Here is a 12,529-nt window from a genome sequence, read left to right as displayed (position 1 = left end):
TGAGCCTTCAGGGAAGTCAGATTTAAAATTGTCTTATGAATTGCTATGATTTAGCTTTTAAAGTATCTCATATGTGTTTTCAAAGTTACTCATGAATGTAACTGCTGCAATTTAAAAATATCTGACTTCGGAGGGACTTCAAGACTTCCCCTCCCCTTACCCCACAATAGGATAGTTGCTCCCTGGCGGGTGTGGACACAGGGCTGAAAGGACCGTAGCTCTAGAAAGCTGCACTGGAGCTCACCTGATAAGATCTTTACAAGTGGTACAGGCACTCCTAGGTTTAGCCCACAGCTGAGGTGGCTGATCAAAGACACTCTGATGGTTCTAACTGGCATGCCCAGGGCAGAGCTACACAGGCGACCACTCCGACAGCCACTCGAGTCCCTAAAGATGCAGTCTGTTACAGGGGCTGCTGGAAAGTGACTGTCTTCAGACGTCAGAAATGCATCCCATGCTTGGGGGATCTGGAGAACCACTTGGCACCTCTGATCAGAACTGAACGGAAGGTTGCTCGCTGCTTTGAAAAGAACAAGCGGGCTGAGGAGCGGCAGGCTCCGTACTCAGACTGCACACGGCTCTCCTCTGGCCACCTTTAAACGGTGAGAAGAGCTGAGCCAGAGACAGCATAGTTCTCTTTCTGTTCTTGTTCTGGCACTTTCTGCAGGAGCCCCAGCGTGCTGAAACGCCACCTGCCAGACAGGATTACAGACCCGATGCTGCCATGTGTTGAACCCTTTGAGCACCAGGATCCTAAGGGGGAAAAACTCCTACCCAGAGGCTGCTTTTACTCCACCATCACCCAGCCATTCTCTTGAAAGGATATGGTACCCTCGGCCCTCAGAACACTGCTTTGACCCTCTCCCCATACTCTCGATCTTTATTTTCCTCCTGTTTGGTAGAAACCATATGTGAGATGATTCATCTCATTTCCTTCTAGATTTGTAACAGGGAAGAACAAAATCTGACTCCACGTTGGCATTTCTTTTACTTTAATCTTTGTTTTCTGTTGCTTTTTTACTATAATCACTGAGAGGATTGCTGTCTATAGTTATAAGCACACACAATGGCCTGCCTCAGGGAACCCTGCTCCTCAGCCTGAATGTTAAACTAAAGTGTCTTAGGAAACCCCCGCCCTGCCCATGTGTGAATGGCTGTGGGAAAGAAGAAATTAATACATCCCCTCCCCAAGGATGACTAAACCAGGAGATATTTTGCAAGACTTATGAGCTGTGGTGTTGGAGAAAACTCTTGAGAGTCCCTTGAACTGCAAGGAGATCCAACCAGTCCATCCTAAAAGAAATCAGTCTTGAATATTCATTGGAAGGACAGATGCTGAAGCTGAAATTCCAATACTTTGGCCACCCGATGTGAAGAGCTGTCTCATCTGAAAAGACACTGATGCTGGGAAAGATTGAGGGCAGGAGAAGGGGATGACAGAGGATGAAGATGGTTGGATGGCATCGCCGACTCAATGGACATGAGTTTGGGTGGACTCCGGGAGTTGGTGATGGACAGGGAGGCCTGGAGTGCTGCGGTTCATGGGGTCGCAAAGAGTCGGACATGACTGAGCAACTGAACTGACCGATGGCCTTTATACATTGTTCCCTGACCTCCTCCCTCTCTCTGTTCCATAAAAGGAACTGGCAGCTACACCCCATAAGACAGTGCTGTAGGGCATTAGTTCACCATCTCCTTGGATGCCTGACTTTCCAGATAAAGTCACTATTCCTTGCCTCCCAACACCTTGTCTCCCAATTATTGGCTCAGTGGGATGACCAGACTGAGCTTGGACTTGGTAACAGATTCAGTGATTCAAAGAGCCCTGGCAGTATCAAGGCTGCAACTCCAGGCGGCAACTCCATTTCAGAGCTCTGATCAGCTGACAGTTCTCGGAGGCTGTCAGTCTCCGCCTGCAGCTCAGCACCTAGAACAACCACAGCTAGAGCTGGGCCGGCTCTCCACCCTGGGGGTGGATGTGAAACTCACCGCAGCCCTGAACGATCTGTGCACTGGACCGCCAACACCACGTGTTCCAGGTAAGACGTTTTATTATGTTTTACAACCATGAAAATATAGGACAGCGGCCACGACGGCAAACATCTCAGAAGGAGGAATGGACCAAGCTGCACCCGCCCACCCCGGCAGCCTCCTTCCACGTGTCTCTCACAAAATGTTCCTGGGCTCTTCTCTTGACCAGTTCAGGAGAGTTGAAAGTTGACAGGGAATGTAGCAGGATCGCCATCCGCAAAATGGGAGCAGGGGAACTTGGAGAAACGACGAATGAGAAACGTTACAGAAAACCTCTTCTACTGTGTGGTGAGGTCGGGGTGGAGGAGCGTGGCCTGGGCTCAGAGTCCATCCCCCGAGGTCTGGGTCATACGGGGCCCTCGGTGATCCCCTCCAGGGGCAGGCTGGGCGCGCTGTCGGCCGTGGGCCTCTCATCTTTCTTCAGCGAGGGCGGGACTCGGAGACTGACGTAGGGTTTGTGACAGGCTGTGTTGGCCAGAGGCGGGTAGTGCTGTCTGTAGCAAATGTAGGCAAAAATGAGGCCAATGACTCCGCCAACAAACGAATCTAGGACAGAAGAGCAGAACCGGGAGAGATGCGTTATGATTCATTCAAATGAGGCCAGCTGTGTTTTCCAGAAAGCACTTTCCTACCGATTTCGGCAACTGGTTTGCTGGTGAAACCCCTCGAAAGACTACAAGGGGAGAGAAAGGACACTGGAGGTGTACATCTTGGTGGCCTCCGCAAACCCTTACCATTTCTGGAACTTAAACATCCCCTTTTCATTGTGTACTTGATTCTTCTTGGTATTGATGGAATATGCAGCAGCGCACAAACTCAGAATTGCATTCTTGATTTTGAAAATCAATTCTAAATGCTGGAAGAAGAATTCCAGCCATCTCCATGGGATGTAAATACCCTCGGGGGCTGTCATTTTTCTTTAGCAAGTTTCTGCTGGAGCCCTGCAATGTTGCTAGTGCACCACGGAAAGCCAGCGGGCATGCTGGCCTCCTCCTCAAAGTTAAGTGATTTCCCAGGGATGGAATAAAACTTCTGAGTCACAAAGTGAATACAACATTTTATGCTGCACCAGGTAGGCAAATTCGACACTCCCAGTGGGAGGGGCCTAAACCCTCCAACAAGCTGCAGATTTTATCAAGTCAGAAGACATGATGGGGGGCCCCCACAGACAAGGTAGGAGAGGGAATCTGTGGGCACAACAGGCCCTTCCACCACCTCTGGTGACCCCATGCTAAAAAGGGTATTCAGCTAGTGGCCACCAGAGACCCCTTGAAAGTGGCCCACCCCAACAACCCTCACTCTGTGTGTGTGTGTGTGTGTGTGTGTGTGTGTGTGCATGCCCTTTAAACTGTGTCTTTGGGTTTATTCTTGCCAAAAAGATCCTAACACAATGGAAAAACCTCCCCTGCCAAGAGAAACTTTGATTTCTTGTGAAGGTCGCTGCCACGCTGAAGTGTCATCCTCCAGTGGGGGGGTTTCCACTTTCACTGTGATTCTCTTGTTGAACTGCCCACACCTGCCATGGGCAGGGATACACTTTCTCATCTCCTGGGGATGAGAACAGCAAGTGGTGTGTTGAGCTGTGTGGTGATGTAACATTAACACTGGAATCCCTGCTCCACCAGGGCAGGGGCTCTGTAAGGCTTGCTGGCTGTTGATTCCTCACCACCTGGAACAGCACTTTGCTCATCTCCTGGAGAATTAAGTTGGTGAAGGGAAGTGGCTGAATGAATGTTGTTGCTTAGTCACTAAGTCGTATCCGACTCTTTTGCGACCCCATGGGCTGTAGCCCGCCAGGCTCCTCCGTCCATGGGATTTCCCAGGAAAGAATACTGGAATGCGTTGCCACTCCTTCTCTGGGGATCTTCCTGTCTCAGGGATCAAACCCATGTCTCCTGCATTGGCAGGTGGATTCTTTACCCCTGAGCCACCAGGGAAGCCTGGAGGAATGAATACGTGCACCGTAATTGGGAGCTAGGCTCTGGTTACTATCTTGTGTTGTCCCCATTCCCCTCTCTGAGCCTCAGCTCCCTCACCAGGAATAAGTGCTTGGCAGCTGAGAGTCTTTCTCATATGAATGTTCTAGGAATTTGGTCCCCAGGGTCAACCTACTGAGACCAGCCTGCAGATCATTATGAAACTCTGCTGAGCATCTTCAGAAAATAGGTCATATCCTTGATTGGGATAAAATATCACTTGTAAAAAAAGTCATTCTAACAGGCCAGAGAGACTGAATAACTGTGGCTACTTCCTCTGCAGAGGAGTGCAAACATGGTGCAACTTTGGCCACCACCTGGCAGAAAGAGGAGGAAAAGAGATTAGTGGCCACTCAGCCCTGATGAGTAGCCACCAAGGAAGAGGGGTGGCAAGGACCACTTGTGAGATACAGTGAAACCCCGGTGCCCAGCTCTGCTCCCAGAGCAGATGCCTGGGGCCATGGCAAGTTGTCCAGCATCTATTCTCTCCTTGGACTTGAGAATCCTCTTGGCTGAGAAATCCATCACAAAGACACTGTAGACTTGCCCCATCAGGGCAAGTCACTGCATGTCTGAACCTCGGTTTCCTGAGCTCTCAAATGGAGATCTCAATATCCATGTCATTTAGTCATCACAGTGATTTGATGAGATCTGCTTCTGAACAGTGCATGCCACAAAATAAGACCTTGAAATGCAGTATCTAAAACAATAGTCTCAGACTTCTATGGCAGTCCAGTGGTTAGTGCTGTGTTTCCAATGTATGGGACAAGGGTTTGATCCCTGGTCAAGGATTTAAGATCTCACATGCTGTATTATGTAGCCCCCCCCGCCCAAATTTTTTAATTAAAAAATATAGTGTCCATCACTGTTATTCTGTTCCTCTCCAGCACTGCGTGCTGTCGCTTCAGTCGTGGCTGACTCTTTGTGACCCTATGGATCCCAGCTGATAATACTCCTCTGTCCATGGGATTCTCCAGGCAAGACTACTGGAGTGGGTTGCCATTTCCTCCTTCAGGGGATCTTCCCAGCACTACTGGGGACTTTCTAATCCTTCCTCATCCTTCTCTTCACACAGTAACTCAACAGTCTATAGTTGTCATCTCTTTAGCATGGCCACACTTTCATAGCATTTTAAATAAACTCATGAACTTAAAAAAAAAAAGGTCACCCAAGAAATTGGAAAGTAATAACTACTATGAATTCCTCCGTGGGGTCATGAGGCATAATTAATGTGATTAAACCAAGTTCCTCAAATTGAGAAACTTCACACCACCTGTGGGCAGGAGCCCGTGCTAGGAAATGTGCCAGGCTTTTTCATTCACAAAGTCTTAAAGAGACACACCATTGTTTTGTTTTTCTAATAACCCCAGAGAATAGGCCCACGGGGTGTTACTTTTATGAGTATCTGAAATGACCCAGGACATCTGTGTTTGAGTCACTGACTATTGAACAGACCACACAGCGAAACCTATAAATAATGGCACTTGACTTTTATTTTCTGTGACAAGGCACTTGTCACATGCATAAGGTACATCATGGACCAAAAGATATCAAATCATTCGGAATGTACGTTCCCCAAACTTACTGATGTGGCAGCAAGCCAGAGCATGTGGCTGCTGCCAATGCTGTTTTCCCGCTTAATGGAATGAGTTAAAAGTGGTATTGTAGGTGCCACCATAGTTATTAGAAGCAACTAGCGCTACGGAAGGTCTAGCAAAGGTGACTTCTCAGCAGTTATTCAGGGCTTTGTTTATCACAAAGATGGTGAATAAGATTTTAAAAATGACTTACTTAAAGAGAGAGATTGTCATTAAGTGCCACTTGATGAAATCCCATTCCCATCCCGTAGAGCATGTGCTTGGAGAAAAGCAGGCAGGAGGCAAGCAGGCCTTGTTAGGGAAAAAATTGCTTGGGATTGACTTCACCCCAAATACGGTCGCATGGGACTGGAGGACTCAGAGGGGGAGTGTGTGGATCTTCGTGTCCCCAGAGTACACAAGCTGTGGTCTCCTCACTCAGCATCGATGTCATTTATCCATTACATATTTCGCAAGGAGATCAGGTGTCAGGAGTGATGCCCAGTACCAGAACACGAGGCTGAACAAAAGAGATGTGTTCCCAGTCCTAGGGGCTAAGATGGACACTGAGAAGTGAGAGTCTTACCAGTGAGCAGCAGCTGTGGTGAGCGCCGGGAAGGAGAAGGCAGGTCTGTGAGATTCAGCCAGGAGAGTGGTTTGGCTTGTCTGGATCGGGGGAGTTTTACTGAGGACAAGACCCACGGTCAGCCCTGCAGGATGAGCAGGTGCAAACCAGTCGGGTAGGAAGTGGAGGCAGGGATGGCACGGCAGTCTTCCAGGCAGAGGAAGGAAGGGCCGTGGCCAGTTTGAGAAACTGAAAGAAGTGGACCATCTTCTCCCAGAGAGGTGTGTCTTTATAGTTTTATAGGATATAAACTGACCAGGCTTCTGGTGTGGGCTGGAGAAGATGGTTTCCCATGTCCCTTTGGGGCTCTGTTGAGGACCAGGGGCTCCGCTAGCTCTCTAGGCTGTTGTCTGTGCACCTCCCAGCTCACATCTGCCTGTCAGTGTTAACTGCCCCTTGAGTGCCTCATCTTCATTTCCCCAGAGCCCAGCAGTTGCGTGCATGTGTGTATATGCAGGCACTAAGTTGTGTCTGACTCTTTGCGGCCCCACGAACTGTAGCACGCCAGGCTCCTCTGTCCATGGGATTTCATGGCCAGAATACTGGAGTTCGTTGCCATTTCCTCCACCAGGGGATCTTCCCAACCCAGGGATTGAACTTGGGTCTCCTGCTTGGCAGGCTGATTCTTTACCACTGAACCACTCGGAAGCCCAGCCCAGCAGTTATTATTCAGTAAATGTTGAGAGGCCCTGAACAACATTTACAAGATGCACTAAAGAATAGACACCACAAGACACAAAAGGCCACATATTATGTGAGGCTAGGAATATGCAATGTCCAGAAGATGGAAATCCATAGAGAAAGAAAGTAGATTTGTGGTTGCCGGGGGCTGCGGTGGCCAATATGATTTTCTGGAATTAGACAGTGGTGATGGCTGCACAGCTCTGAATATACTAAAAACCATTTAATTGCACACTTTAAAAGGGCAAATTTATGCATTATGAGTTATGAATTACACCTCAAAAAAGCTATTTGAAGGGGGAGGTTAAAATCAATACCTAGAGGGCTCCAATGGTAGTAGAAAGAGGGTTAGACTTTGAATCAGGTGACCTGTATTTCAATCCTTACCTGGAAAACGAGCATGACCTCAACCCCTTCTCATGAGGTTGAAGGGCAGGAAAGGATCTCATGGAGTCTGGCCTATTGAGGTGCCAGTACTCAGCTCCGGAATCAACAAGCAGAAAGTGTTCTGATCATGTGCTATCAGGCCCCCGGGAGGAACACATCCCTCCCTGTTGCCATGGCAACATCCAACATCACTCAGCTGGCTTACTTGGGATCTTGTATGCCTTAGGCTTTATGACCCAAGACCCTAGGGTAAAGACCATTTCTGGAAAACTCAACAACCTCACATGATTGTTTCTGTTCTTTTTATTCTACTACTAATAACATATCCCATTTTTGTGACTTTGAGCTTCTATAAAAGAACTTACTTAGCACAGAGAATGCACAATCTCCCTGCTACACTGTAAGCTGGCAGGGCAGCACCAAGTCTATCTGCCTCAATACTGTGCCTCCATTGGAGAATATGCCTGGCACACAGGTACAAGAGACATACTGAATGAGTGAGTGGATGGTTTTGGAAGTTTACTTTTTGGCTCATTTTTGAAAAGAACTTACAAAGCATAAGCATAATTTTAGTAAAACCAGTGCATAGAGAAAATTAAATTAGTAAGAAAGGAACATGGTTTAACCAAAATTATTAATTCCTGCATTCCACACTTATGTACTGAGCACTGTTAAGCATTAAGAATTGTTCCTCCAAAAGTTACCCTGAAGTCCTAAACCTCAGTACCTCAGAATGTAACCATATTTGGATATAGAATCCGTACAGAGATAATCAAACCCAGATGAGATCAGTAGAATGGGCTCTAATCTGACTGGTGTGCTGACAGAAAGGGGAAATTTGAACACAGAGACAGATACACACAGAGGGAAGATGACATGAAGAAGCTCAAGGGAAATGCTATGTGAAGACAGAGGCAGAGACTGGAATTATGCTTGCAGAAGCCGAGAACTATCTGGGGCTGATCAGCTGCAAGACGCAAGGAAAGCTCTTTCCCGTGCAGATGTCAGAGGGAGAGGGGCCACCAACACCTTGACCTTGGGCTTCTGGCCTCCAGAACCATGAGACAACTTCTATTCTTCTATTCGGTTTGTGGAACCTGGGAAACTAACACAAGCACCTACTATGTGCCATACCAGCAAAAGAGACACAAATCCTTCCCCACAGGGAGAGTAGATTCTAGTACAGACAGCAACAAACTATGCCAGCCATTCATTTATAGGCTGGTGTCTCACCACCATCACCAACTCGAGCAGTTACCATAGGGACCATATGGCCCGCATAAAGCCCAGGATAGTGACTCTCTGACCCTTTACAGAGGAAGTGTGCAGACTCCTGTTCAAGTGGATAAGAACAGACAATAACCGATACCTAAGAAATGACTGGGGCTTTCCCAGTGGCTCAGTGGTAAAGAATTTGCCTGCAATGCAGGAGACATGTGTTCAATCCCTGGATCAGGAAGATCCCCTGGAGGAGGGCACAACAACCCACTCCAGAATTCTTGCCTGGAGAATCCCATAGACAGAGGAGCCTGGCGGGCTACATTCCTAGGGTCGCAAAAAGCTGGACATGACTGAAATGACCGAGCATGCACGTAAGAAATGACTGGGTTTGTCAGAAGGTGGTAGATGAGCAAGGTGAACACCACAGAGAGTGTGGGGTCTGGGCTGCGATTTCAACAGAGTGTCCACTATAAGACAGCCTCACTTGAGCTAAGATCAGGAGGAGGGAAGGGAAGGAGCCATACACACATCTGAGAGAAGTGCATTCTGGGCACTGGAGATAGCCAGTGCAAAGGCCCTGGGGTGGGAAAGCACCGGCATGAGCAAGGAGCGGCAGTGCAGAACACCATCAGAGAAGCAGGGATTGCAGGACCAGGTCTCATAGTTGCTGTAGGACCTGGGCTTTGATGCTGATGCACACAAGGGGTCCCCAGGGGCAGAGGAGCAGGCACCACACGTGACAGGGTTTAAAGGCTCTTCCTGGCTGCAGTGTGAGGGGCAGAGGAGAAAGGAGGGGAGACGGTAGCAGGGCTTCTGCAATAACCCAGGCAGCAGGAGATGGTGGTCTGGACTACAGTGGGCAAAGGAAGGTGGCTTCTGGAATTACTTTGAACAGAAAGTCAACAGCAGAAAGCACTGTTAAGCGAAGCCAAGTTGTCAAGAGACTTGGGAGCAGCCAACACCTGTCTTCCCTGGGAACTAAGCAATGCAGGAGGCCAGGGCAGAGGGCAGGGGGCCTGGCTGAGAAAGCGTCTCAAGGCCCAATGCTCTCTGCCCAGTGGATTTTTTTTTTAATGTTTACTTATTTGGCTGCATCGGGTCCCAGTTGCTGCATGTGGGATATTCATGTGGTGGGTGAGCTTCTATCCAGCTGAGGCACATGGGCTCAGCAGCTGTGGCACTCGGGCTTAGTTGCCCCATGGCATGTGGGATCTTAGTTCTCTAACTAGGGATCTAACCTGCATCCTCTGCACTGGAAAGCGGATTCTTAACCACCGGCCCATCCAGGAAGTGCCCATCCTGTTTAGTGCATTCTGACCCCACAAAGGGAGTGGCCTGGGCCTGCTCAAGCCCTCCGCAGGGATGCCCCAGGTATGGTGGTAGAGATGGGTGGATTCATGAGCAGCCAAGGCCCAGAGGTCCCAGGCCCCAAGGAGCATTTGGCAGCTGATGATAAATGTGAATGCAGACACACGACACGGGCAGCCAATCGTGGAAGGAGAAAGAGATGAGATCAGTTCACCTGGGAAGGAGGATCTTGGAGGGAGGAACTTAGCGCTCCTGTTCTATGTAAGGCTGGTGGGTTTTGGTGGGAAGCATGATATCGTTCCAAAGTCTCCTTTTCAAGTCACTTCATTCAGAAAATCTAGAGATTGTTTCTGGAAGCCCAGGGAGGACTGGTAAGCAGTGTGTCCCTCAACTGTGTGTGTGTTGGGGGATGAATGGGACTGTGTGAGGAGGGAGCAGACTCTGCCTGGCTTTTTAGTGTGGTTCAGGTAGGTAGGTGCAAGGCGCTCGCTACGTTGCTCAGATGACCCCATGGACTGTATTCCCCAGGCTCCTCTGTCCATGGGGTTTTCCAGGCAAGGATACTGCAGTGGGTTGCCATTCCCTTCTCCAGTGCCCTCATCCTCAAACACCCCATGTGCAGAGACCAGAAACTACACCCGAACTCATTGCACATCACAGACCCTTTGTGGCCAAGTCAGGAAACCTGGCAAAAGCTGTGGCACCATCTTGGAATTTTCAGGCCAGTCAAACATGGTGTCTGTGACCGACAAGGACGCGTCCTGGCCTCAGGCTGGGTGGGAACAAAGGACTGCTTCCTCCCTTGAGACTTGTTTCTCTGGATTACATTCAGACCTAGGTGCCCTTTCTTATGACGAAGCACTACCTGAGGCACCCAGGGCTGCTTAAAATGAGCTATGGTTAGAGAATCAGTGTTGGTTAGAAGGTTACTTGCAAACTGGAGTCACATAAGGAAACACTGGATCCAGATACAAGGATCTGAGGGCAGAAGGGGCTTGTTATGTCCATTCAGCCACTTCCGGCTCTGACCATCCACTGACAGGAACCATAAACCCACGAGACTATGAACCGAGGCAGAAGACGCTTCAGGGAGGTGCTCTGTTCTTTCTGTGCATTTTTCTCCATAGATGGTCCCCCCAGCATGGGAATTCTACAAGTTTTAATGCTAAAAACACACGGTTAATCACAAGGGTAAGCCTCTTTGTGAAGCATTGACATCACCCAGGGACTCTTTAGCTTCCAGCTGACCCAAAAGCCAGCATGTCACAGACACAAGGAGAACTTCAGCCACAGAAAGATTTATAATCCATCCAGCGGTTTTATTTGTGAAGAAGCCCTGCTACGTCTCTTACTGCCCCTCTAGACCATGGCCTGTGCCCTCCATGTTCCTCACTTCATAAACAACAGACTTGTGCGGAGTGGAGCTGGGAAGGGAGAGAAGACCGGAAGGATGCTGATAACCATGATAATGAACAGAGCAAAGCATTTGAGATTATGGGTTATTTACTGGATATGAATATGTAATCGAGTAATTGGATATACTTCCACATTAGACACAGTTGCTTAAATCAAAATTGAAATGGAGTCATAAAAATCTCATAATATTAATGTTGTTAACTAAAGTCTATAATGAGAGGTTTTCAGGTTGTGCTGCTGCCTAGGGGTCTCCCCATGAATTTTTATCATGATGGAAAGCCCCCGCCCATGGTCACCGGGCAGCTCAGTCCACCAACAAACAACACCTCGTTAATCTCAGCCAAGCATTCTGCCTCCAACACCCTCCCACACAGCAGCCAAGGGCCTCATCGGCTACCTTTTATCCAAGCTGCAAACCTCTGCAGCCTCCTTGATTACTGCTTTAATAAGTGAGTGTTGAACAAATAAAATTTTCCACTCGTTGAATGCTGCTGCTCTTAAGGTGCAATAAGGGAAAGAAAGATGGAGCTGAGATGGTGTGTGCGTGTGCGTGTGTGTGTGCACTTAGTCACTTCAGTTGTGTCCAATTCTGTCCAATCCTATGGACTATAGCCCACCAGGCTCCTCTGTCCATGGGATTCTACAGGCAAGAATACTGGAGTGGGTCACCATGCCCTCCTCCAGGGGATCTTCCCAACCCAGGGATTGAACCTGTGTCTCTTACGTCTCCTGCATTGGCAGGTGGTTGCTTTACCCCTAGCACCACCTGGGAAGCCTGAGAGGTACTGTAGGTTGGGCTCTCTCAACCTCAGCCATAGATGTTTGGAGCTGAGAAGTCTTCCTGGTGGAGGAGGTGCTATCTTGCACACTGTTCGATGTTAAAGAGCATCCCTGGCCTCTACCCACTAGATGCCAGTAGTCACCACTACTCCCACCATCCCATCTGTGAAGGTGTCCCCAGACATTGCTAAATGTCCCCTAGAAGGTTCTGTTGCTCCCCATTGAGACCACTGGTATAGACAAGGACAGATGATCTCCTAAAGGGGAATTCAGATAAAATGAGCCCAACTCAGGGCCCATTAGAGGATCCAAGGAAAAGCACACTCTGCTCCTGGCTAACTCCGGGGTACAAGCTGAACAGGTTATGGCACAGCTGAATGAGCAGCTGGGCCACATCCGTGACCTGTAACCCACTCAGGCACACTCAGTTTGGGCTGCAGGATGGGTCTACCATGATGCAATTTTGGCTTGCCCCTCCCTGCCCCCAGAGTACAGCCCTGCACATCACTGATCATAAATTCTCTTGC

At 48.8% G+C, this 12,529-nt stretch overlaps 1 protein-coding gene across 1 annotated transcript in view; it reads right to left on the bottom strand.

Moving 5' to 3' along the window:
* Positions 1-2,033: 2,033 nt before the first annotated feature.
* Positions 2,034-12,529, bottom strand: part of PLPP4 (phospholipid phosphatase 4) — a 146,104-nt gene continuing 135,608 nt past the window's right edge. Inside the window, exon 7 of the mRNA XM_069567997.1 lies at positions 2,034-2,577. Within this exon, the coding sequence (XP_069424098.1) occupies positions 2,378-2,577 (200 nt within the window). The 3' untranslated portion in view covers positions 2,034-2,377. The remainder of the gene's footprint in view (positions 2,578-12,529) is intronic.

The sequence above is a fragment of the Ovis canadensis genome, chromosome 22 (assembly GCF_042477335.2).
Source record: "Ovis canadensis isolate MfBH-ARS-UI-01 breed Bighorn chromosome 22, ARS-UI_OviCan_v2, whole genome shotgun sequence".
In the NCBI taxonomy this organism is placed as follows: domain Eukaryota; kingdom Metazoa; phylum Chordata; class Mammalia; order Artiodactyla; family Bovidae; genus Ovis; species Ovis canadensis.
Note: the sequence above shows the minus strand (reverse complement) of the source record. Positions and strands in the feature narration are given on the sequence as shown.